Genomic DNA, 25,089 nt, shown 5'->3' with positions numbered 1-25,089 from the left:
TCGGCTCCCTTGCGCCGCGGCCCCCTTCCCTCCTCATAAATAAAAGAAAAGTCCGAACCTATCAGATCCCGTCCGCTGCCTCCTCCTCCTCGCACTCCGGCGGAGCACTTTTGCACAACTTGCCCGGAGAACCACTCGCCCCCTCGCCTCCCCTCGTCGCCCCGCCGCCTCCCCTCGAGCCCCGAAACCTGAGAGGCACCCTCTTCCCTCCCCGAGGGTTCTGGGGGCGGGGGTGTGAAAGCGCGTGTGCCAGAGAGTAGAGAGTGTGGTCTGGAGAAAGGCGTGGACGGGAGTGCGGAGAGGAGGGGGGAGCGAGAGCGAGGGAATAAATATATAAATAAATACGAAAAAGAATCCACCCCGCAGCCTCTCCGGCTCAGAACTTCGGCCGGGAGCGCGAGGGCGCGGCGCTCGCCAGTCCCCGGCTGGGGCCCCGACTCCGGCCGCGTGCCCCGGGTCTGCCCGGCGCGGCCGGCCGCCCGCACAACTTCTGGCGGCGCGGAGCGGGCACAGGCGCACTTGGGGTTGGAGTGTTTGTTTGTTTGAACTTCCTCGTCGCCACCTTCCCTCCCCCAACCTCCGCCTCCACCTCGCCCCCCTCCCCAGCTTCTGGACGCGCAGACTGCAGGCGGGGGTGGGGGGGTGGGGGTAGGCAGTGTGTAGGGAGGGGAGCGGGAAGAGGTTTTTTTTTTTAAAGAAAAAAAAAAAAAGGAGGAGAAGGAGGAAAGAAAGAGATCGCAGCAGGGGTGAAGGGAACGGACGGGAAGCGATTTTTGCCGACTCCGGATTCGTCCCCCGCGGGCGCGAGAATGGCGGCCCTTCCCGGCACCGTACCCAGGATGATGCGGCCGGCTCCCGGGCAGAACTACCCGCGCACCGGGTTCCCTCTGGAAGGTAAGGGCGCCGGGCTCACTCCTCGCTCCTCCGCCGGGAACTCGAGGTCCTTGGAGAGGTGGCCGCCTCCACCGGGTGGCGGCGGCGCCAGGGCCCGCACAGCACGGGGTCCCCTTCTCTCTTGGGTCCAAGGCCGGGCGTCAGACCCGGGAAGTTGGCGGGACTGACACTTGTCGGGTTTTGTGCGTGGGTTTCGCTAACCCGCGGCCTCAGACTCGCGGGGCCGCGGGGCTCTCTGGCCTTTGGGCGCAGAGCTGACGACGTAGATTTGGGGCCCTAGTAAATTTCAGGTCCTCGTGAATTTCCGTTCTTTCCAAGGTTTTCAGATACTATTCCGCCCCCGGGCTCTTTCTCCGCTGTCTGCGTTCCCCGGATACTGGCTTTCTGCTCTTGCTTTGAATTGCTCTCGCCACCTCGGGATGGCCTTCCGATCCCTCTTATTTCGAAATTCCAACAGTGTGTGATACTGTGTGTGTCTAAACGGGGAAGGCTGTCCGCTTCTTCCAGAGCAACGATCAGAAACTCCAGCTGTGGGATGTGGAAACCAACTAATTAGAAATGATAAATAGTAACAAACCTCCCCCCCCCCGTTTAAAAAAAAAAAAAACTTTTCTCTGGAGCTTCTCAACTCTGGAAATCTCCCAGGAGAGAACCTCAAGATGGCCAAGTTCCTGGGCACCGCGCTGTGCAGGCGGGGAAAAGCGTTCGTTTTGGGATGTGTCCTTCCTAAATACCCAGCACCGGGGTGAGCAGAGAGAACGGGCGGTGAGCCGACTCTCGGCTGGAGAGAGGGCTGGGAGCGCGCCGCTGAGACCCTTGGCTGCGTTATTATTATTTTTATTTTATTTTATTTTCTTTTGAAACTAATGGAAGGTCTTCAACCTGTCAACTGGGAGATTGCTCAGTTCCTGGGGTAGGTAGCCCCGAGTGTCTTAGAGACGAGGCTCGAGAAAGGTGCGACTTTTATTTTGTAATCACTCTTTTTGTAATTATAGGAGCCCCCGGGTGCTCGAGGCCCGGGGAGAGAGGCAGGGAGGGGGCTGGGGAGGAGGGTCCCTCCGGCTGCGAGACGGCGCGGGTCCCTGAATTAGAGGGCGGCGAAGCGAGTGGCTCCGTGATCAAGTGCGCGCGAGCGGCGGCGCAGGCGGGAGAGCGCACCGGCCCGGGGATTTGCCGCCGCCCTCTCCTGTAGCGAATGCAAGGAAAACAGGCGGCCGAGGACGCGCGGCGGATTAGAACAATATTTGCCCAACATGACGGAGAATACTGAGGAGAGCCGAGTGCCGGTCGTTCGAGAGGCTCTTGAATATAAAGTTGGGCGCTCGAGTGCTCTCGAGCGCTAATGGCATATCCCGCCACGGAGACCGAGTGACTCTGGCTCGGCGACGCACGATTTCTGATTAAATCCGAGGGTGGCTTCAGACACCTACTTTTACAAAGAGAGGTGGGGGCACCTGGAGAGCGAGGGAGGAGGCGGTAGGGACGGCTCCGCAGCCGAGCCTCTTCTCGCCTCCTCTCTTCCAATTATACTGTCGGCTCCCTCCACCAAGGCGGCTGTGAAATCGTTCTAATCTGCCAGATCTCCGCAGCCGCCGAGTCCCCAAATTGGGGGGATCGAGGCCGGATTAGTGCACCGGGTGTCCCCCAGTCTTCTGCGAGGAAACGGTGTAGATTTTGCATTAAGGCTGCTGAGGCGAGGCATCTCTCTCCCCAACACACACCAGGCGTCCCCGTCTTCCCGGTTCCCGAGGTCACCCGGACCCAGGGACTCTGGCCATCTGTGTACCAGCCTCGCAGAGCCTGCAGGGACAGTGTGTTGATTTCTGGGACCAAGTGGGCATTTGATTGGGGAAACGGCCAACAAGGGATCGTGTCCCCCCGAATGGTCCCAAAACGAAATTAGAGCTCTGAGGGAGGTCAGAAGCAAGGGGAGTCCCTGGAAGGGCAGCCAGGTGGCCCGAGAGGGAACAGCCAACAGCGTTATGTCACTGGTCCTCAGCTACGCAGGTATGGGTAGGACAGTTCTGTGGCCCAGGCTGGGGCTGCAAATACTAGCAATTGATCAGCCCCTTCTGGGCCCCAACAAAATGGATGAGTCTTGACTGACCACATGGGCAACACCTCGCCCAGTGCTGGCGTCTCGAAGAGGCAGCCCAAGCTGTACCCTGGGGGACAGAGACCCTTTGCTGCCGGAGCCTCCAGGCTCCACCAGACCCCTGGCTCTGCCTCTGCCTCTCTCCCGCCCCTGCTCAGAGGCATTCAGCCCCCCCCCAGGTGTGTCCTCACTCCCCTCAGTGCGGCAGGACTGGAAGCAGACAGCACCTGGGGGGACGGGAGCAGCCAGCAGTAACCCCTCTCTCCACCCCTGCGGGACGTCCCTCAGCTTCAGGACAGTTTTCTTTTTCTGATTAAGGAACTGCCACCGCTCCAAATGTGGGGAGCTCAGAGCTGTCAGGGGTCTCAGGGCTCAAGAAAAACCGGAGTCCAGGGGTGCACCCAGTGCCTCCTCCGCATCCTCACCCTGTGCCTCTCTCCTTCCTCGTCTCCCCTTCCTTCTGCAGTGTCCACCCCGCTGGGCCAAGGCCGGGTCAATCAGCTCGGTGGGGTCTTCATCAATGGGCGACCCCTGCCTAACCACATCCGCCACAAGATAGTGGAGATGGCCCACCACGGCATCCGGCCCTGCGTCATCTCCCGCCAGCTGCGGGTCTCCCACGGCTGCGTCTCCAAGATTCTCTGCCGCTACCAGGAGACCGGGTCCATCCGGCCTGGGGCCATCGGCGGCAGCAAGCCCAGAGTGAGTGTCTTTGCCGCAGAGCTGGCAGCAGGCCTTTCCATGGTTGGGGGTCCGGGCTGTGGCCCCTGGCACTGCCCTGTGCCACCCAGTAGCACCGGGCAACTACGTGCTCCATGGCAGTGGGAGAGCGTCCCCACCTCCCAGGTATCCCCCCACCATTGTTCGAATTTCTCAGGGATGGGAATAACTGAAGTCCAGATTGCCCAGGACTTTGAGGTCCATGAGTCCTTGCTGGGCTGTTCCTGTATTTGTACCGATCCCCTGCCGCCATCCCAGACCAGGGACCATGGCCCCTCAGTCTTGCCTGAAATAGTGAGGAAGAGGACACTGAGGGTCCCTATCAGGTTTCTCTTTCATTACCTATCTCTACCTCACCTTCCACCCCAGCCCACGGCCTCCCTAGGAGCCAGAACAGGTTTCTTGAAAGAATAAAGCCAATTTCACAAGAAGGGCATGGTGACCAGAGCCACTCGCCTGGTCTGGGGCTCTTGGGAGGTTGATATTAAAAGTACCTCCCTCTCCCCCCACCCCATCTTTCCCCTCCTGCTCCCCCACCTCCACCTCTGAAGCAGGTGGCGACTCCGGATGTGGAGAAAAAGATTGAGGAATACAAGAGGGAAAACCCAGGCATGTTCAGCTGGGAGATCCGGGACCGGCTGTTGAAGGATGGGCACTGTGACCGCAGCACCGTGCCTTCAGGTGAGAAGGCAGCTGAGCAGGCAGAGCCCGCCCAGGTCCGGCCAGGGCGCCGTCCGGGGCGCGGGCTGGATGCGGGAGAGATGGTGGGTGGTGGGACCTTTGAGGAAAGTTGGGAGGAAAGGGAGCAAGAGGGCAGAGAGAGAGAGAGAGCGAGGGCTCAGGACGGAATCAAAACCGAAAGGAAGGTGGAAGGAGAGAAGGGAAGAAAAGAGGAAGTGGAAGGGAGGAAGGAACGGGCGGAAAGTTGACCTACAAGGTCGGGGGAGAAGAGAAGCTCTCCAGGCGCTTTCTCAGAGAAGTGGCCTAGACCAGGCTCTGACCCGGGAGGTTTGATCTCCGGGGGCTCCCGGAGCCCCTATTCCAGTCACCACTTCTGTTCCGTTGCTGCCGCCAGAGGGTCTCAAACATGGAAGCCCTGCTTGGTGCTGCCCGTGAGAGGGAGAGTGGCCAGAGGTGTGTGTGTGTGTGCCCGGGGAACTCGGGCGTGCAGGGCCAGGACACACCTGAGTGGCAAGGCAGCGGCCGGGCTTGGGGGCCTGCCTCCGGAGAGCTTCTGGGGAAGCGGGTGTGGATGTGAGTCCGTGTAGGGTATGTCATAGTGCCAGGTACACGTGTGTGCAAGGGTGTGTGTAGGAATGTGCAGGTGGGTGTTTCTGCCCGTCTGGCCACCGTGTGAGCGCCTGGTGTGAATCGGGCTTCCCCGTGTGGGTGAGCGACTGCACTCGTGCCTGGGAGTAGGCGTAAAGGTGTAAACGTGGGTGTGAATACCTTCGCAGTGTGTCTGGGGGGAAGGCGCTTTGGGACTTTCTTCCAGGGTCCCCAGCGGCCCGCACTCCCTTGCCCCAACAACTTATACTAGCTCTTTTGCCTTTGAATTTCTGAGGTTTAGTGAGTTCGATTAGCCGCGTGCTCAGAATCAAGTTCGGGAAGAAAGAGGAGGAGGAGGAAGCGGACAAGAAAGAGGACGACGGCGAGAAGAAAGCCAAACACAGCATCGACGGCATCCTGGGCGACAAAGGTAAGGGGGACCTTCCCCCAGGGGACCGCGCCGTGCTGGACCGCATTTCCCCACGTGCTGGTGTGCAGGCCAGCGTCTCGCTTCTGTCGCCCCAGACTGGCGGACAGAACTTGATCGGTAGGACTGGCAGCCCCGGGCAGCCAGGACCCCTCGGGGTTTGCGGAGGGCACCCTCTCGATGCGCCCCCGGGGCCCACAGGGAGCAAAGACGAGGCGAAGATGGCCTCTTAAGTCCCCAGGGAGCTCGGCTGCAGGTCCGTGCACCGAGCGTCTGCGGACCTTGAGCTCAGTGTCACCGGGGACTCCCGGGCGCGTGTCCTCCGGGGCTGGCATTTTGGCTGTTGGTCCCCGTGTCGATCTATTATTTATGGGAAACTTGGGCGAGGGAGGGGGCGAGGAAGGAGGAGCCAGCCCGCGGCTCCCTAAATGAATTTGTTAACCAGACCCGCACACGCTCTCTAAATGGTCCCTTGAAACCCCGCCTGACAATTGACTGACCGCCGCAATCAATAAAAATTAGCGAGGGCCGCCGCCTAACTCTCAGTTCCGCGTTGCCAGGGCCCAAACGGAGAAAGCGCGGGAGCGGGGAGGCAGATGGGCAAACTGTTAAGGTGCGCTGCTCCCTCGGGGCCAGGAGTTGAGGCCAGGTTCCCGGAGCCTGGGCAGGAGGATCCCAGGGAAGGAGAGAAACTGGGGCTCCCACGCCCTCTCCCCCTTTTGGCGCAGCCCCTCCGCGTGTTGGAGTCTAAGCCCGGCTGGGGACCCGGCGTCTCCGGGGAAGGCGTTTCTCTTTCCAGCGCCTGCGTGCCCGGGCCAGGGCAGATCACGCTCTCCTTTATTGAGGTGGGAAGTTTCTGAAGAGAAACTCCTTCCTCGAAACTCCTCCCCTTGCCGTTGTCTTTGAGATTTGGTAACTGTGCGTTAAATAAGGCTGTAGGGAGATGCAGAAATGGAAGACTCGGTCTCAGGCCAACCGGAAAAGAGAGGAAAGAAGCAGGTCCCCAAATACACACGTAGGGAGACAGCAGGCAGCGAGAAAGACAGTGGCCCTCCAAACCCGGGACACCGCGGCTTTGGGGAGGGTGCAGAAACTTATAAAGAGCACACATTATGTTAGAGTCTCCCTCCAGAAGTTTCTGGAGCCCCCCTGACCCCCACACCTTTGCCTCCTGTGAACTCCTAGCCCAGGTCTCTTTCCCGTTGCCTCTCCCAACCTTGAAGATGAACTTCACAGACAAAGCCCGCTTCCAAAGACAACACCCAGCCAGGCCCAGCCCCCACTGGCCTGGTTGGAGGGGGAGAGATGGAGGAGAAGAGTCAGGCCCATGTGAGAGCAGCCCGGAGCTGGGGACCGGGCAGGCTATTGACATTCAGGGCCCCCAGTGGAGCCCTGTCCCACCAGGGACAAAAGGGCGAGGGAAGAAAGGGAGCGAGCTGGGCCTGGCACCCCACTGTGCGGGGCCCACAGAGGGGCCGCCTCTGGGCGGGAGGGGCCCTGCGGCTGCCCAGCAGCCCGTGGCTTGCCCGAGACTGCCCAGAGCCCTGGTACCCCTGGAAAGTGTTGGGGGGACCCAGTCCTCACTTCAGTCTGTACTGAGAAGGTACTTAGTCGGACTTCTTCTTTGTGGGGTGGGAGACATAAAACTTAGATAATCTTTTGCAGTCAAATACTGCACAGCAGACACTGCTTCTGGGAGGTAGCCCGGGTAAAGTGCAAGATTTGGTTTTATTTGGAGAGATTTGAGAGGTGTGGGGGATGGCGGGGATATGCCCAATTTAGTCTGTGAAGAAGCACAATTGATTAATTTCTTTCGAGGAAAAAAAAAAGGAAGTGAAGAGGATGGAAAGATTGTGTGGTTTGGGGAATCCCTTTGACTCAAAGGAGTTTGGGGGCTTCCGGTGCAGGTCTGGACTTACAAAACCAGCTAACAGGCGACTTCGCTGGAGAGAGGTTTCTCCTGCAGAGAACCAGGAAGTCTCCAGGGTTGAAGGAGGAGCCTGGTAGTTCCAGATGGGCAAGCCGCGGGCCTGGTGTCCGGAGAGCTCTGCGGCCTTTGAGTGGCAGTGGGCATGTTGGGCATTGTGACTGAGTTAGATGGCCGTGTGGGCCCTTGTGTCTCTCAGTGTGACTGCGTGCCCACGGGCCTTTGGATCAAAGTACGTGGGGCGTGTTCCGAGCCAGTGAGAGCGTGAGCGTGTGTGCGGTGTCATTGTAGAGGGGAATGGATGGACAGTGGGCCAGTGGGTTGTCTGTCCATCTGTGGGAAGATCATCTCAGCTCCCGGTGGGGTACCTGGGCCACTTTGTGGGTGCCTAGTGAACTGCCCAGTTGGAACCTTTCCTCTCTCTCCCAGGCCGCAGACGTCTGTGTCATGGCCAAGTTAAAGGTGAAAAGACCTCCCGACCTCCACCCAAGCTGACCAGGTGCCGAGAGGCAGAGAGGCTCCGTGGGCAGAGCAGGGAACATTCACGAACTTTGTTTTTGGCTTCTCGCTCCTGACAAATGCTTGCTCCGTGGGTTGCCCCACTCATGGCGGGGAGCCGCCAAAGCAGGGGTTTAAGAGCTCTCCTCTTTAAGCGCTAAAGACAGATCCCTCCCTGAGTCCGTTTTTTCCTATCGTCTGCTTGGCATTTAATAATGTTAAGACTTATTAGAGCTGGTAATGAAAACTGGGACTGCTGAATGGGAAACTGTGTTGGAGAGGGGTGTAATAGCTTCCAGGCATGGTAAGAAACTATTTATCCGCAATCAGTCCTCACTCTCAGAGTTCGAAGCACAAACGTTAAGTTGAAGGGTTTTAAAGCAGATTAAATTGAGCTTTTATTTCTGTGCACTTTCATCTCTGAACAGCTCACTCCTGCTCCCCTTGGGCTGATATTCATGAGGCTGTTCATATTTTTTTTTTGCTCTTATCCTTGTTAAGACTGAGTTATTAGGATTGTTGGTTGTGAGAATTCACAGACCGCTTGCAGATAGGGGCTCCAGCCATGCTCTGCTCACCTGGACAGGGAAGTGGACAGGTCCTTGCTTTCATCTGCTTGGATTCTCTCCTCCTCACCCCTTTTTGGAGGCTCAGGGGGCAGACAGGCCAGGGACCCAACAGGGAAAGGATTTGAGGAGGAAAGGAAAAGAACAAGATTTTCCTAAGGAGCCCAGTAATACTCTGGTAGGAAATTGGACAGGGGGTTGCGCCGAGTCAAACCACCCTCCGGTGGGAACCGAGGGAGTATGAAGAAATAAGCAGCGAGAGTAATAAAAGCAGTGACAGCCAGTAACGAACAAAAAACTGAAGCCTCAAAAGCCTGGCAGTGGACAAACTTGGGTACATTGATCTGAAACTGACCAGACCAGTCTCCACCTTCTTCTCTAGAGCAGAAAGCCCAGCAGGGTCAAAGTCAATATGAAAGGAGGGGAGAAAGTAGTAAGATTAAAAAGAGTGTACATTTTCCTGAGGGGGTGTTGGTGCCAGAGTCCATCTGAAAGAATTTGCTCACTTCCTTGGTATAAAAGATCATCTGAGGTCTGGACGGAGGGTGTGTGTGTGTGTGTGTGTGTGTGTGTGTGTGTGTGTGTGTGTGTGTGAGAGAGAGAGAGAGATTTGTGGGTGTTTTTTTCTCATCTTCCCTTAATTTGTTTTTAAAGCAACAAACTTACAGGTGTTGAGTGGGAAATGACGAAGAAGGCTCGGAAAGGAGGGACAGCCCCGAGTGTCGGTTTTAGACACTTGTAAAAGGAGGTGGGAAACAATTTAATTTGGCAGCGGCAGTAGCTGCTAATGCGGTTTTCGGTCGTTTGCTACACAGGAGGAAGCTGTTTTGATTGTGTGTACAAGGACCTGCCAAATTTAATTAGGCTCCGGGGGAGCGAATGAATAGGGGAAGGGGGGCACAGCTCCCCTCAGCCCACACTGTTTTTTTTTTTTTTCCCCTGGCTTCACACCTGGAAGGGGCATTGTTTACCGGATCGGATGGAACGGGAGAGAGAAGGGGAGGGGGACGCAGAGAGAGACAGGGGCCTTGGAAGAGGGAGCGAGGAGGAGAAGAAGATAGTCCATTTATCAAGAAACAATCTGCATTGATGGAAACCAACAAGTTCCCTCCTCTGTAAATGTGTGTTTAGAGAAAGGTAATTGACACTCCACCAAATCAAAGGATTACCCCGGGTTGGCAATCTAATCAAACAGAGTCCAGGCGGGATTTGAAGCTGTTCAGAGTGGGATCAGCTTCGCATAATGGGGGCTCGGAGGAAAATGGGAGGGTGTCGGGCAAGTCCCCGGCTTCAGGCAGAGCAGGGTGGTGGATATTCAGTGCGACCAGAGGGGGAGAGGGCGGGGGTGAGGGTTTCACTGGGCCCTAGTGATGGGGGGAGAGGGGGGGACAGGGCGGGGGGTGCCGGATAACCCGGGGGAGGAGACTCCTGGCGAGTCCAAGCTGGGCAGACAGACTCCCCCTTTCTTCCCTCCATCCATCCCCCCCCACACCGAAGAAGAGAGAGGGGAGGAGGGGCCTGAGACTAAGGAAGAACAACAATGAGATAACTATTACAAAGGCAAACACTGGCGCTCGCTCGCTCCAGCCCCAGAACCCGCGGCAAATCACAAAGTCCGCCAACTGTTTGCCAGATAAACTCGTGCCTAAATCCAGTGTGACGGGCCAGGAGAGAAGAGACAGAAAGAGATAAGGTCGGAGGGGGAATGAGCAAATATAATCTAATAGACATTTAGAAAACAAACTTTAAACAAGGGAGAACAGGCCGGCGGAGAGTAATTATCCGCCCCAGAGACCCGGGGAAGCCGTTGGGGCGCTGGGGGTGGGGTGAGGGACCAGAGCCGCTGCAGGGCTGTGTGTTGGGCCAGGGGCGGGGGAGGGGGTACCTCTGGGAGACCAGGGGAAACCGCAAGAGGGTCCCAGGGGTGCACGGCGGGGGGGGGGGGGGCTCGGCTCGCAGACTGAGGTTCCTATACAACTCCGTTCTCCCCACAGCATTTCTAAACAGGGTGGGGTCCCCCGCTGCCAGGGCTTGCGAGTCCTCTGTTCACTTCTGGGCACGCACCGCCACGCACGGGCTGTTTCCAGGCCTTTGTACCTAAAAGATTCCCGTGCACGGCGCAGCCGTTCAAGGAATTAGATATTTACCAGTTTGAAATAAGCCCGGCTAAGAAGAGAGAGGGAGAGACATTGAAAAGATGAGGCTGGGGGAAGACTTCAAACGAATCCATCACTCGGAACGGTGGAGGAGAGATTTACCAGACAGTATTGGGAAGTTATTTAGATATTAATAACACATTTTCCTGAGGCGCGACCACGGCAGCCATCTGCGCTGCTCTCCAAGCTATTTGGCTGGGTGAAATGTGGGCGTCTCAAATGTTGGGGAGAGATAACGCAATCAGGCTAACCCCGGTCCTAAGACAGCATCCCAGCGTTAAACCCGGATTAACCTCCCCCACCCCCACCGCCCCCTCCCCGGCACGGCTTTCCAAATTTTTCAGTGGAATTTACATGGAAGGATTTTAAAGCACATATATAACAGTCGCCTTAAAGCAGTAAGGTGATTACTTGGGCCTGTTTAATAAAAAGAATTTCTGAAAATGATCGTTGTCACACATTGCATGATAGATAAATAATATTGTGTGAAAACATATAGTTTTAAACAGGGAGAGAGGGCTGAGCAAGTGAGATTTCCTGCCAGGTTGCCTCTTTGGAGTTCCCACTTGCCATCACCAGCGAAGCTGACGAGGCTTCTTTCCTATCCAATGGGAACCTAAGGATATGAACACGAGATGGACAGGACTCCTGCTTCTGGTTCTGGTTCTGGAAGCTCTGGTCTAAAGCCAAACCGGACTCCCACCCCAGAAGAGACAGTGCCTGGTGAACTTCCCTTCCTGCTATTAAGAACATGGAATAGAAAACCCCAAAGGGGAGGTTCTCCAGGAACTTTGGGGCCTTGAAGGCCGAGACAAGAGGGGGGGACATTCCATGAATTCCAGAAAAAAATAGCTCCTCTCCCTCACCCACTCCGCACTAATGAGGTAATTAGGAAACCCAGTTGGGGATGGGGATGAGAGGGGATTGGAAGGTTAGGATGCCCCCTCAGTTTTTGCTGTTCTAAGCCTTCCCTTCCCCCAACAATGACTGAAAAGAGGAAAAGGTGGAAATGGGGTCAGCGCTTTCTGACCTGCTACGGAGCGATTGGCCCTGGCTGGGGTCGGGCGCGGGGAGGGAGGGGACTCGCCTCCCCAAATCGAATCAAAGCAGAACGGTGACCTAAGGGGGAAACTTCGCCATTAGCAGATAGATCTCTCCAAAACTTCAAACAAAGTGGGGGGAGGGGAGGCAAGGCTGGGAAGGAGTCCGGAGAAAGCGCGGCGGGGTGCGTGGGGTGGGGGGCGACCAGGAGATTGCGAGGGGCGGGGCCTGGAGGAGGAAGAGAAGGGGTCGAGGGCAAAGGGGAAGCGGGAGCCAGAGGAAGGGGGTTAAGGATGGTAATGTCAGAGGGGTGGGGGTGGGGTGGGGGGTCGGCTGCACTTGGAGCTTAAGCCCTGGGGGTGAGGAAAAGCGTCTCTGGCCGCAGCCACAGCCTTGAGAGGTATGAGGGGAAGCTGTGTGCTCCCCGAGTCACACTCTAGGGCTCTCCAGGGAGCCTTTCCGCTCTCCTGGACGTCCCTTGGGGAGCGCAGCGAGGGTGGCTTCGCAAGCCTGCTGCGGATGTATCGGTTGGTTGGACATCCCCGAGACTGCGGGTCAACTAATGCACCTTTCCAAGACCTGGTTCCCTGGGCCCTGGGGGTGCGCTGGGTCTGAACGCCGGTGGGGACCAACAGAGCCACAGAGGTGGGAGGAAAGAGTCAAAAGGGAGGAGGAGGAGAGCGAGAGAGAACTCGCGCAAACTCAGAGCGAGAAAGACCGAGCAGGGAGAAGACACTCAGAGTGCAGCATTTGCAGATAGGGAGAAGCGCAGAGGGGTCAAGGGAGACTCCGGGCAACAGGAAGACAGAAAGACACAGAGCCGCAGAAAGGCTGGCCCTGGGACGGGCAGATCAGGAGAGGCCAAGGGACCCAGACACAGCTCGTGGGGCTGCGAGAGTGGAAAGGGCGAGTGCGCAAAGCCGGCGGGCGGCGGGAGGCGGGCGAACCGCTGTCGTCCTTTTGATCCTTCGTGGCTTCCCCTTATCAGACAGCGCTTTCGGTGACACCGGCACAAAAGCAGTTCATCATATTATAGCGCGGGCCGGCGGCTCACTGCGATCCCGCCGCTTAATTAGAGGCGAGCGAGTCAGGCCAGCGGGGCTGGAGGGAGGCCCGGGCTCCGCACTCCGACCCGAGGTGCTGGGAAGGGGCCGGTCCGCTCCTGGCTCTGTCAGGACTCAGTGCGAGGGGATGTAGGGGGCGGGGAACCCTTATTTAGAGCCTCGCCAAATAAACAGGCCAGTCCAGGTTTCACTGCAGAGAGAGTGAAGCTCGCCCGCCTTTTGGGTTTGTTTGTCTGTGTGTTTGTTTTGCAACGGCCCCTTCTAAGTTGCCAGCCTTGGGAAGGATGGCACGGAGGCCCCCATCCCCGTTCCCCAGCTTTGGATGCTGCAGACCGCAGGGTAAGGATAGGCTGCAACTCCGAGGGAGCGCGAGGCTTCCTGCTGCGCTGGGTCGCGGTCACACCCACCGTTTCCCAGCGAATCCTACCTCAGCAGGCCCTCTGTCCCTGTCTCCATCTGAACCCAGCTGTGCGAAGCAGGGGGGCTCTGGAAGGGCAGAGACCTTCGTGGTGGCCCCAGGAAATCAGCGTTCTAATGTTCATCCTGCCCCCCACTCACTAGCAATGTAACCGGGGACTCGCTCAACTTCTCTGGCTCTCAGTTGCCTCCCACGAAAAACCCCAGAATGGGGCTAAGATCCTTATTCTTTGAGGGGGGGGGGACCCTGAGCCCCTGTGAGAGTCAGATAAAAACCTAAGAAAAACTGGTAACACCTGGGAAACTGACCATTCACACATCTTCACATGGCCAGAACTTTGCAAACAGTATAAAGGGCTCTCTGGGCTTCTAGGGGCCACACTCTATTACAAACTCTACACAGGCATCTTTCTTGGTGACCCCAGTATTCTTGAGGGCGCTTCCGATTCCAGAAGCAGGCGCCCTTGATGAGGTAATGGATGGGGTGTTTGAGCGTGAGAGGGTATGAGGCTGAGAGTCTGCCCTCAGCCTGGTCCCTGCTGTGGCTTCCTTTTCCCTAAAAGGACAGCACAGCCCATTCCTCCCCACCCACCCACCCCCATTTGGGTGTTGGAAGGGTCTTCTCTGAGGTCGTTACATGCAAAGATAAGTACAAATACTGAGCTCCCTTTTGTCTGTCACAAGGAAGGAATAAAAAGGAAAAGGAAGACAGGGAGTAAGGGAGGAAGGAAGAAGGAGGGGGGAGGAGTGGAGGGAGAGGGGAGAGAGGAAAGAAGAGATTTTCCAGTGGGGTCAAATTTCTTCACGCATTCTGTAAAAATTTGCTGAGCACCTACTATGTGCCAGGCATCATGTTACGTGTCCAGGAATACCTAAGACGGGAAGGTTCCTGCTTTCGTGGAGTTCTGAGCCAGGTGGCTGATGCAGAAATTAAGCCAGCCCGCAGTGAAGCGATGCCCCAGTGTGTGACTGTGTGGTGTTTACCCGGGTATCCCACAGCGCCTGCCTCCTTGCTGGGCTGTGTCTGTGGTTGTGCATGTTGTGTGTGTGTGTGTGTGTTGGGGGGGGTTCTCTGTGTGAGCACATCGGGATGTTTCGGGCGGGGGCTGAGTTTGGCAGGCAGCCCCCAGCCTGACCTCGGGAGTCGCAGGCGTCAGCCAGGACTTCGTAGCGCCTCGGGTTGGAGCGAGCGGAGGAGGGCGGAGCAGCGGGCCGCGGTCCCCGGAGCCTCTCGCCTTGACTACCCTCTTTGTCTGAATCCCTAAAAGACTTAAGATCAAAGAGGCTCCAGACTCGACAGAAAAAGGGGTGGGGCTTCGGGCACAAGTTGTAGCTTGGAAAACTCCACCCTGAATTTTTCTGGGGTCCTTTCGGTGGGACCCAGATGACAGTGGACCCCAGACAAGTGAGCGGCTGTCTGCTCGGTGGGGCCCTCTCCGAGGTCCTAAGCCTCAGAGCGGGTGACAGGTGGGGAGGGACGGACCACTGTGGCTGCGGGTCCGGGTTCACACGGAGAGTCTCTAGGTGACTGGGGGAGGTGAGAGAAGGCAGCATTCAGGCGAAGTTTCGCAGAGTGTATGAGTCGGTGCTGTGCGGTATATACTTTTGGGGGGAGATTGCGGGTCTGGGATCAAGCCCTCATCGCCTAAACACTTGTCCTAGGAGTCTCTGCTAGACTTATGTGGGCTGCACAGACACCAAAGTCGGACTCAAGCCCTAGGACTCGATAGGGGTCAGGACAGCCCCGGGGACCCTCCTGGCTCGCTCTCTCTCCTGGCGGAGGCCTGTGGAAGAGCCTTCTAACTCCTGCTGTAACCTCGGCCACCACAGACGCCCCTGGTGTCCAGACACAGGAGGCTTCCCCCCAACTTTGCCCTGAGACCCCACCCACCCACACACCTCATCCTTGGACACCTTCCTGGCCTGCACTTCTTGAGCTTGGAATCGCCCTTCCGAGGGTCAAAAAGTCCTACAATAAAAAGGAACACCAAAGTATGAGCGTGGTAGGAGGACGCGGCGAGGAGAAGCCCTTTCCTCCGCCCTTTGCAGCTGCCCCAGTCGATACCCCTTTTTCCCTTCTCCTTCCAACTGCCTGCAAATACGGAACTTCCAGATTCCTGCCCGCGCGCTCCCGTTTTGGGCGATGGGGAAGGTTCTGAAATATTGCAGCGGTGTATTTTGGGGATGTACTGGAAGCGCGGGGAATGAATCCTAAGAAAAGGAGTTCTAGAACTTTCTTTAAGGAAGTAGGGCTAAATTTCTCTCCCTCGGGAGGTCAAATTGTGTCGGGTCGGGACTGTCCCTTCCGTGGTCCGCCCAGGAGACCCCCAAGCGGTTTAGTTGGTGCGCTCAGCTAGGAGCCGCGGACGAGGACCACTGTACACGTCCCTTTGCATCCCCCTTCTCCACACACACTTTTCCCCCTTCCTGCTGCGGTAGGATTGAATCTGGGGAGCCCATCTTCTGCTGTGGAGCCTCAGTTTCCCTACTGATGACTGGGGTAAGGGCCCCTCGACCCGCCTCCGCGCAGGAGGAAATGAGGGCGCAGAAAGCGCGCTGGAGACTGGTCGGCGGGTCCAAGGAGTGGGGAGGGAGGCTCCGAGAGTTTCCCCTCCTCCTCGGCCGCCCCCCTCCCCGCCGCCCTCTCGGCCGAGTCCCCGCTCGCGCCTCAATGGCCACTTTAGAAATACAAACAACTTTAGAAATAAAGTAACCAAACCCCGAAAGGGGCTTTGAAGGGGCGAATGCCTGGTGGCGCTTTACTATGCTGTGGGCCGAGGCCCCGGCCTAATCCCGCTTTCATTTTCACCGACGGCCGCGGGGGAAGCGCTCCCGGCCTCCAGGCCCCTCAGGAGGCTGATTAGACCACAAAGAGCCCCCATTATCCCAAGAAGAAAACCGGGGGGCGGCGCGGGGCGGGGGGAGCAGGGGGAGTGGCCGCCCGCGCCCGGGCTATTGACTTAGTGGATGAAGTCAAGAGCGGGTGCGCTGGGAGCCCGGAGGGGGAGCAGACGGGGGCGGGGGCGGGGAGACGGAACAAAACGGGACGCACAAAACCCCACAACAAAACCCCGGCTCCGGGCTAGGGGAAGCCAGGCCTGGCAGCGGGCTTCGTCTGCTGAGCCGCTGCTGGGTCAGCTGCCCCTGCGGCCTGCTGAGGGGGGAGGGGCAGGGGGAGCGCGGGCTCGGCCTTCGCTTGGAGTTGGTGACTTTCTTGGGAGGGGGTGGGGAAAGAAAGGAGAAAGTTACACCTATGGAAGCAGGTTATCTGTGCTTAAGTGCCCCGTGACTTGGGCACCGGCCCTGGCTCTCAGGCCTTCCCTTCCCGGGGCGTTGGGTCCAAACATCTCCAAAAATCCCAGCTGCGGCCACCTGCGGGTGTGTGATCCCTGATGTCTGGTGGGCGGTGGCAAGTCCTTGGCGATGCTCTAGAGGAGGAGCCTGAGTGGGGGGCAGGGAGGTGGGGATGAAGGAGAAAGAGGAGCTCCACCCCTAGCCCGAAAGACGTGGGTAACTTTGAATGAGGTGCCCCAGAGCCTCAGTGTCCCTGTCTGCAAAATGGCCCCACGGATGACAACTTCAAAGTGCTTGGGCAAGAGTCAATGTAATTACATCAAAGGCAGGGCACTGTGGAGGCCGCATAAATATTCCTCTCCGGTCCCTTCCACTCTCATCTCCCCCAAGGCGGCTTTCACTCTAGAGGCCACTCTCCACTGGCTTGAGAAATAATGGGGGCTGCACCTGTTGAAGTGACCACCAGACTTGGGAGGGGGCGGTGAGGACAGGTGTGCAACCAGGCACAAACGGACAGCATCCTCCCTTATCTGAAACAAGGAAGCGACCCCTGTGGGCAGCTTCTTCTTCAACAGAAGGCCAGGGGCAGAAGGCCGAAACAGAGGCGGTTCTGGGGACCCAGAAGCCCCAGCTGTTGAGTGAGTTCCATCCCCTCCCAGGTGGAGGCCAGGCAGCTTTGGCGACCAGAGTGTGAGGCGGGGTGGAGGGTGGGGAGTGAGCACCTAGGTGATGACTAAGGGGGATGGTGGCAACATCTGCCAGGTGTAAAGGAGGCAGGTGACATCGTCCCCCCTGCCCCAACCATAACTATCACTGGGCCCCTTGAAAATAGGGGGGTCTCGGGTCTCCGTCCTGGTGGGATGACTCGGAAGTGCTTTGAAGGCATCTGACCCTTCATTCGTTCATCCTGCAAATCCTTCTTAAGCCCTATGTGGCGTGGGCTGTGCTGGGGGGCTATCCCCAGAGTCTGGGTCGTGGCTCCTCCAGGCTAAGTTAAGGAGTTAGTACTTATTCTCAGGACAGTGGGGAGCCAAGGAAGGGATTTCAGCAAGGGAGTGATGGATTGAGCAGAGAACGGAGGTGGGAGAAGCCAGCTAGGAGGTTCATGGGGTGACAGAGAGACAGAAAGGTGAAGGGGGGGATGGAACGCAGAGGGTGCGTGAGTGAAGGGGGATAAGGAGAAGGCAGTCCCAGCCTGACGTGGGAGGAGAGAGGGAGAGAGGGAAGCAGCTGTTCCCATCCTCCTCCCGCCCGATACCCAGGTGTGCAGAATGCGTGGCTGGCTACAAGGTCAATGAAAGGAACCTTGGAATTCCTTTCTGGGCTGAGATCCAAAGGGTGAGTCAGAGTGGAACAGGCCTTAGAGGTCATCTGGTCATTACAGATGCAAAAGCTGAGGTCCAGGGGGCGTGTCGTGAGTGAGTCCAAAAGAGGGAAAGGTACTGGACTGCTGGCAGCTGCCCGGATAGGGGAGCGAAGTAAGCTAAAGTCTTGCTTCCAGGAATTTGAAGGAGAGGGTAGCCATGCGAAATACGGCCCTTTTCCATCCTGGCAGCCCATTACCCTCCGTAAGTTCCATTTCACAGAGGGGCCTCTCCTAATAGGTCACAGGACCCTAACGCCTTTACTCTAGGAGGCCCAGAGGACACAGCCCAGCTGTCCTCCTTTGCCCGGTCTGACAATTGCATTCTCCTCAGGCCCAGGGGAGACGGTGGCTCAGGCCAGCACCCCCCAGTACCACCCACCTCCCAGGTCCCATGGGCACCCGCCAGAATCTTGAGACTCGACAGATGCCAGAGATTTGGCTTCTGAAGGGAGTTTTCATCTTCTGGGAAAAGTCCTTTTAGCAACAAGGAAAAATCGAGCCCAGAAGGAAAGGAACTGCAGTGTGGTGGTTAGGGTTGGAATTCAGACCTTCTCACGAATGGCCCACGGAGCGGCCCTGGCTTTTTCTCTAACTGCTGTGTAAATCCAGGCAAGCCGCTTGACCTCTCTGGTCCTTGCCCCCTTGTATGCACAATGGCACGAGGAGCGCGGTGGTTTTCAAACTGTGTTCCATGGCACCTTGGGGTTCCGAGCAGGAGGTGATACTGCAGGTGAAGACCCTTTGCGCTCTGGTACCCCGGGCACATACGCATCGGAGGAGAAAAGTCAGTGTGCTCACGGTGGATAGAGGAGACCAGCGGGACAGCACTTTGTCCTGGGAAGGAGCTGGGGTCACCTCCTGTCTGAGGCGACTCTGGAGGAGGGGGCGGAGAGAGAGGCTCCGTTCCTGCCTGGAGTCAGAGCCCAGGGCTGTGGGTGTTGGTCTTCAGAGATAAGCTGATATTGCTTATCTGGTGACAAATGATTCCCCCTCCGCCTCCCCTTCTATTCTCTTGATTAGAGAACTTTCTCTCCTGGCTGGGAGGTCTTTTTGGAGAACGGGCAAGGCTGCCTGCAGATACTGGGCTCTTCCTGTCCCGATTGCTGGGTGACCAGAGGAGGCAGGTCCCCTCTTGGAGCTTCATGGTCATTGTCAGGGGCTGGGTTGAGGAGGATCCGATGCAGCCTGTGGGAGGTGGAAACTACTGTAGGCCAGGAGGGAGGGAGGGTGTGCCCCAGAGTCACTCGGGTGCTTTTGCTGAGTTAGCCCACCTGAGCACTTTCTCTGTTTGGGGACAGCTGAGGTCCGTGGCTTTTGGATAAGTTGCCCTGGTTGAGAGCCACTGGTCTCGGGTGACACCCAGTTTTACTGAGGCCCAGAGAGGGGAAGGGACTTGTTCCTTGTGCAGCAAATGGAGAGCAGAGTCTGAACAGGTACCCGGTCTCCAGGCCGTCAAACCAGCACTCAGAACGAACGTTCTTTCGGAGTTGCTGGGTCACTTGCTTTCTATCACTGTCACCTGAAGAGGTGTGATCAGCAAGGGCACCTTGCTAGGAACCGGGGAGCTGACAGGGCTGGGCCCCCCCTCCCCTGCTGTCCCCAACACCTGCTCACACCCTGGGGTTGGCCCTCCTGGCACCCACTTTTGCCAAGGCCCTGGGCCCTCAGCCCTCACAGCCAAAGGCAGCCTCGGGAACACGAGAGCACCACTCGGAGTCCGGGAGCCCGGCACAGCCTCCCTGCTTGGGTCCCTGGAGCAAGTCAAGTCACCTCACCACTCTGAACCTTAGTTTTCTCATCTGCCCAATGGGGATAAAAATCACAAAGGGGATAAATGAGTTAAAACACAGAGAAGGTGGCTGGCACACAGGAAGTGCCCAGCGACAATGAAATGAAAGACCTGGAAGTCATTTGGGCTGAGTAGGTGACCCATAAAGGTGTCTAAGAGGAGACTTCCCCAAGTCAGAGGCGCACTGTTCTAACAGGGCTCTCAGGTGTGTGTGTATAGTTTTGTTGTAGGTTTTTGGAAGACTTATTACAAAAGTGGTATGTGCTCATAAACTTTCAAATCAGCAAATAGTATATGATGTTAAAATCGAAAATCCTTCTTCCCTAGAGGTAATCATGTTGAGTTTGGGAGTGTTACAGCTGCCTGCATTTATATGTCTAAGTCTGTGTTATATCTGTCCATCCATGTACCCATCTAGATGCAGACATAGATTTTTGTAAAGGTTTTTATTTATTTGTTTGTAGAGAGAGGGGAAGGGAGGGGGGAAGAGAGGGAGAGAAACATCAGAGTGAGAGAGAAACATCAATTGACTGCTTCTCGTCTGTGCCCTGACCTGGGATGGGACCCACAACCCAGGGATGTACCCTGACTGGGAATCAAACCATTGACCTTTGGCTTTTCAGGACACCCAAGCCACTGAGCTGCCTCCAGTTAGGGCAGATACAGACAGAGATTTAACATGGCATCAGGTGAACTCAACCTGGGGACTACAGAGTCGTATCAGGGGTGACCACAAAGCCCCAGAACGGAGTTCTCAATCGTGTATGTGTGGAAGGATCTATGCATTTCCCCGGGCAGGGAGCCTTAGCTTTTCCTGGGTCTCCCAGGACTCATCCTGAGTTGGGAGCTGTGCAGGTGTTTGTCCTCTCTGAGCAGGGGCGGACAGAAGCCCTCCCTGCCTCCCCCCAGGCCCCTCGGCCCCTCCCTCTCCCCTTCGTGCACCTGCCAGGGCTTCCGACTTCCTCTGCTTCAAAGCGTAGGCTGGGCTTTACCTGCCTCGCCCCTGAGGAAGCAGCCAGGTTTGAAAGGGGACGTGGCATTTCAGGCGCTTAATTAGACCCAGGACAAGAATGGGGGCCAGCTGACCAGTCAGGCAAGGGGAGATTGTCCGGGGATTAACACCCAGGTAAGCCCATCAAGGCTCACCTGCCTCTGGGCAGGAAACAGCAGAGAACCCCAGGCTACACAGTGGAAAGGCTGGTCAGCAGCGTGGGTTCACACTCCCATTCGCAAAGGGTGGGGTGTGTGCAGGGAGGGCAGGGACCGAGGAGAAGGGGGAGCCCCTCCGCCTGCAGCCTCTGCCAGCCTTCTCCCCCTGCCCCCGGCCACACCAGTGCCCCAGGGAGGGGGAGTTAGGGCTCCCACTCTATTTTCACAATGACAATGTAGGAGCACTCCCAGAGGCGGGGGAACATAGCCTCGAACCCCACAAGGCCCTGTTTCACGGAGCTACCCACTGAGGGCAGACAGGCAGTTAGCTCGTCCACAAATAGGAAAACGCTTTCAGAAGGTGGCGAAGTGTCTGAGCTGGGAAGTGATGGTGGATGAGTTATCAGGGAAGCCTACCCAGAGGAGGTGATATTTGACCTGAGACCTGAATGGCAGGAACGAGCCAGTCATTCACTGATCCTCCTTAGGAGAATAGCCCATTGAGAGCTGACCGTGTGCTAAGTACTGGGTGAAGTGCTTTGTAGGAATGAATCCATGGAATCCTCCCAAGAGCACCTAGGAAAAGGCGTGATTAAGATGCCCATTTATAGATACAGAAACCGAGGCACAAGCAGGTGCCTCCGCCCTTTGGGCACCAGATGAACGGGCACGTCTCGCTGGAAGCCTGTGCACAACCTGTCCGCCTCTCACTACATGCCAGGAGCTGTGCCAGGTGCTTTGCACACCTCATCTCACAGCCCCCCAGCCCTGCACCTGGGTATCTATGATCCCAGCTTTGCAGATGAAAGCAGAGCTCAGAGAGGTTTGCTCAGCTCCCTAGAGTCACACAGCCCATGATTGAATCCAGGTGTCACAGACTCTTACTGCTGCGACACATTGGCTTTCTGGCCAGCAAACACTTCCAGCATCTGACTTTGGAATGCCCTCCCCTAATTCACAGGGTCCTATGCCCCTGAGGAGTGGCTTCCCCTCTCTCCAGAGTGAGGGGCTTATCCTTCACGGAAGCTTCATTAAGAGCGCCTGCTGATTTGTTTTCTTTCAGAAGTGCCCTGCCCACCTTTCTGACTTACGGGCCAGATTATGAACCAGGAGGTCTCAGGTGGCCTTGGGAGGCTGTTGGAGGGTAGCTGTTGGGATCTCTGTTAAGGGAACGTTCTTTCTTGTGTGTGTTTGTTGTTGCAACTCGACTGTGTGCGTGGTTGCCGAGGAATCACATCCTGGGCATCAGGAAGTAGTGGGTCCTTGTTAGACCGGGCGGGGAGCTCTGTCTTAGTGCTTGGGGTGTGGGGTTTGTCCTGGTGACGGACAGTGTGGGCGTGTCCAGGCGTATGCAGTGGTGTTGATATGGGTGTGCTTCTGTTGGTGCCGAGCAGCGAATGTGCCCGGGTGTTGCTGGAGAGTAAGGGACGTGTGTACCGGTGGGGCCATGTCAGTTCCACGTGGCACAGGTGAAGGTCAGCGCATTTGTCCTCGGTCTGAACGTATCTGCCCCCATTTCTCAGAAAGGAAACCGAAGCTTAGAGAGGTCAAGTCATCTGTCCAGAGTCACCCAGACAGTAAGTGGCCGAGCCAGCCCGGGCCATCAGGAATGACCTCAGAATCCAGCCCTTTCCCCTGCTCCCTAGGGAAGGTTTAAGTGGCAACTAGAGATTTAAATGCCAGTGTGAGGAGCTGCTGCCTTGGTTATGGGCCTGGCAGATGGACGTGTAACAGTCACATACTCATCTGGTGCCTCAGCCTCTGTCCATTCCCTGGGCCCCTAGCCCAGCCCTGCAGCACGGGGGCCAGGGGCCTTTCTTTTGGGGGATTGCAAATAGGCGGAAGATGAAGGCCTGCCGCTGGCTTCAGCCTTGAACAATGGGGACACCCAGGAAGTGAAGCAGTGGCCGGAGAAGCACAGCAGCCCTGTCCAGAGAGGTGGGTCCCAGGGTCTGCCTGATGGACTTGGAGTGGCCCATCCCCCTCCCTGCACTCATCTCCTGCCCCGCCCCCCACCCCATGCTCCCAGCTGGAAGGGGAAGACAGTCTGTTAAGAAAGTCTCAACAGAAAGAACCCTTCTCAGCAGTCGACCACCTTAGACCAGAGATTAGGAGGGAGTTTAAAAAGGGGAGGGGCACCCCCAGGGGGAAAAATCCAATCAATAATCACCTACGAGAGAGAGCTGAAGAGGGGCCCTGGAATCCCGGCTGGGCGCTGTGAGCCAGCCTGAGATGTGTCCGCGCCGCCTCTGTTCTCCTTCATGGAGGACAAAACACAACAGGATACAGCAAACCAGAGCCCAGGGGTGCGCTGCCTTTCTCCTTCCCTCCATTCACCCACTTCCCCCGTGATCGGTAAGAGTGGCAGCTGCCAATTGAGAACACCGTGGGCTGCCAGGGGAAGTGGAGAGAAGAAACAAACCGCACTGGGTGAGCTGGAAGGCAGCTTGCGCTCATGTGCGAGGCCACAATAACCGGAGAGATTGCGCTCCTTCCCAACTGGGGTGCAGCCCTGGAGAGCAAACTGGGGATTGTGCCGGACCTGCCGGGTGCAGGGCACCGTCCCTTAAGGACCAGAACCCTGTGAATGTCACAGGTTTTACTAATTCCATTTTACAGATGAGAGAACTGAGGCTCAGAGAGGTCGAGTCACTTGCCCAAAACGGGGCTAGACAAAGAGGCGGAAGGAGCGTGAATCCTGGGTTCTCCAGCTTTGGCTGCCAGACTCAGGTCGGCCCCCAGGCAGCTCAGGAGGGACCAGAGAGAGAACCAACTAATCTTGCTTTGCTCTTGCCTGCCATGTCCCGGTGACATGGGCCAGAGGGCATACATTCCTTTATTTAGGGCATCAGTATTATGATTTAATTTTAACTCTGCTATTTCGTCTGGCTGGTCGGGTTTGTGCAAGCTCCTTCCCAGGTCATCTCCTCACCCCCAAAATAAAGAATCCTATTTTAAGCAAACACGAGCATCACACTCAGCTAGCAGCCAGAAGGCGGTCTCCCTGGATTCCACTTTGCACGGTCAGAACGAGGTCTGTGGCCGGTCCCAGCCCATGACTAGGAAGCTGAGAAATGCAGGTGGCGCGTCCCCTCCGCAGATGAAGCCACTTAATTACCACGCAATCAATATGCAAACAAGTGCCAAACTGGGTTTGAATCAAATTTCTCATTGGGGACCCAGTGGGAGAGGAGAGTCCAGCAGAAGGGGGGCCCACCAGGGGAGGGCTGGCTGGGAGGGGGGCTGTGGGATAAAGAGATGGGCTTCGACTAGGACCCAGGCACCCGAGGGCCACTCGGAGGCCCCCAGAGCCCCCAGTGTTGGGCACGGGGCCCAGGTCCCGTGGAGGGGAGCGTGGTCCATGGCTCAGGGCTGCAGCCCTTGGGAGGGTTTCCAGGCCTGTCAGCCGAAGTCTGGCGGCCTCTGCTAATTCATTTGACTCGGAAATCTCAACTTGACCAGGTCCCCCCTCCCTTCTTTAAAACAAACTCATTAAACTTGTCAACACTCATTAGGCCTGTAAAACATTGAACTAGAGCCACTGGGGAGACTTGGAAAGGGTGTGTGTGTGTGTGTGTGTGTGTGTGTGTGTCTGGGCACACTCATTGCTACGCTGAACCAGGCCCTAGGAGGGCCCACCTCTGAGGCTTGGTGGGGGCAGAAGTCAGATTCCCTTGTTCATTTCCTCCCCTCCGTCTGCATCCACCTTTTGTCCAAGGCGGAACAGCAAGGGGGCTGAGGCCCAGCCCCAGAGTCAGACTGGAGTTAGAACTGCCTTTGCCCTCCTGGCTCTGACATGGGCCGGTTCCTTCTGCTCCTGTGCCTCAGTCACCCCATCTGTAATATGGGTATTCTAATAGTAGGACTCAGCTCCCTGGGCTGTCAGGAATGTAATGGGCATCAAGCACTTGTAACAACTCCTGGCACGTTTTAAAAGCACAGGTTCTGGCAGCTATTATGACGAATAGTACCTTAAATTGTGAGGGTTAGAACTTGGAAGCTTGGGTTGGGGCCTCAGCCTCCTGCTATGGGACTCTGGAGCAGGGGTCCTTTCTCTGAGCCTCAGTTTCCTCAAGTGTAAAATGAGTGCAGTAACGGAAATGCATGTTAAAAATAGGATTGTGGTGAGACAGTTAACACATACAGATCTGTCACTGCATGAATGTTAGGACTGTCCTTTCTTCTTGGCCCCTCCCCCCATGCAGCCCACTTCCCGCACTGCTCAGAGCAGCATGGAGCACCCGGGTACAGTCTAGGTCTCGCTCCAGAGTGAGTTTGGGGGGGTCTGGAATACAGGCTTCTCAGAGAGGGGCTGGGGACTGAACCCCACCTCAACCTCAGGAGGAATGTTCATGTGTTCTTAGAAGCAGGAACCTCATGTAGAGAAGGAATAGCTACTTAAAGGTAGGAAAAAAGG

The 25,089-nt window shown here is 56.9% G+C and overlaps 1 protein-coding gene across 3 annotated transcripts in view; it reads left to right on the top strand.

Annotated features, from left to right (window-relative positions):
- Positions 1-809: 809 nt before the first annotated feature.
- The window catches only part of PAX7 (paired box 7), a 91,552-nt gene continuing 67,272 nt past the window's right edge, over positions 810-25,089 (top strand). For 2 of the 3 annotated variants that reach the window (XM_037148000.2, XM_037147998.2), the window contains exons 1-4: positions 810-894; positions 3,456-3,691; positions 4,261-4,390; positions 5,280-5,408. In XM_037148000.2, coding sequence (XP_037003895.2) covers positions 810-894; positions 3,456-3,691; positions 4,261-4,390; positions 5,280-5,408 — 580 coding nt within the window. Of the gene's footprint in view, positions 895-3,455; positions 3,692-4,260; positions 4,391-5,273; positions 5,409-25,089 lie in introns of all 3 variants that reach the window. The other variant, XM_037147999.2, reaches the window with a different exon arrangement.

Source organism: Artibeus jamaicensis, unplaced genomic scaffold, assembly GCF_021234435.1.
Source record: "Artibeus jamaicensis isolate MK-2021 breed Jamaican fruit bat unplaced genomic scaffold, CSHL_Jam_final scaffold_847, whole genome shotgun sequence".
NCBI classification, from domain to species: domain Eukaryota; kingdom Metazoa; phylum Chordata; class Mammalia; order Chiroptera; family Phyllostomidae; genus Artibeus; species Artibeus jamaicensis.
The sequence above is the reverse complement of the archived record's forward strand: the minus strand, read 5'-3'. Positions and strand labels throughout refer to the sequence as shown.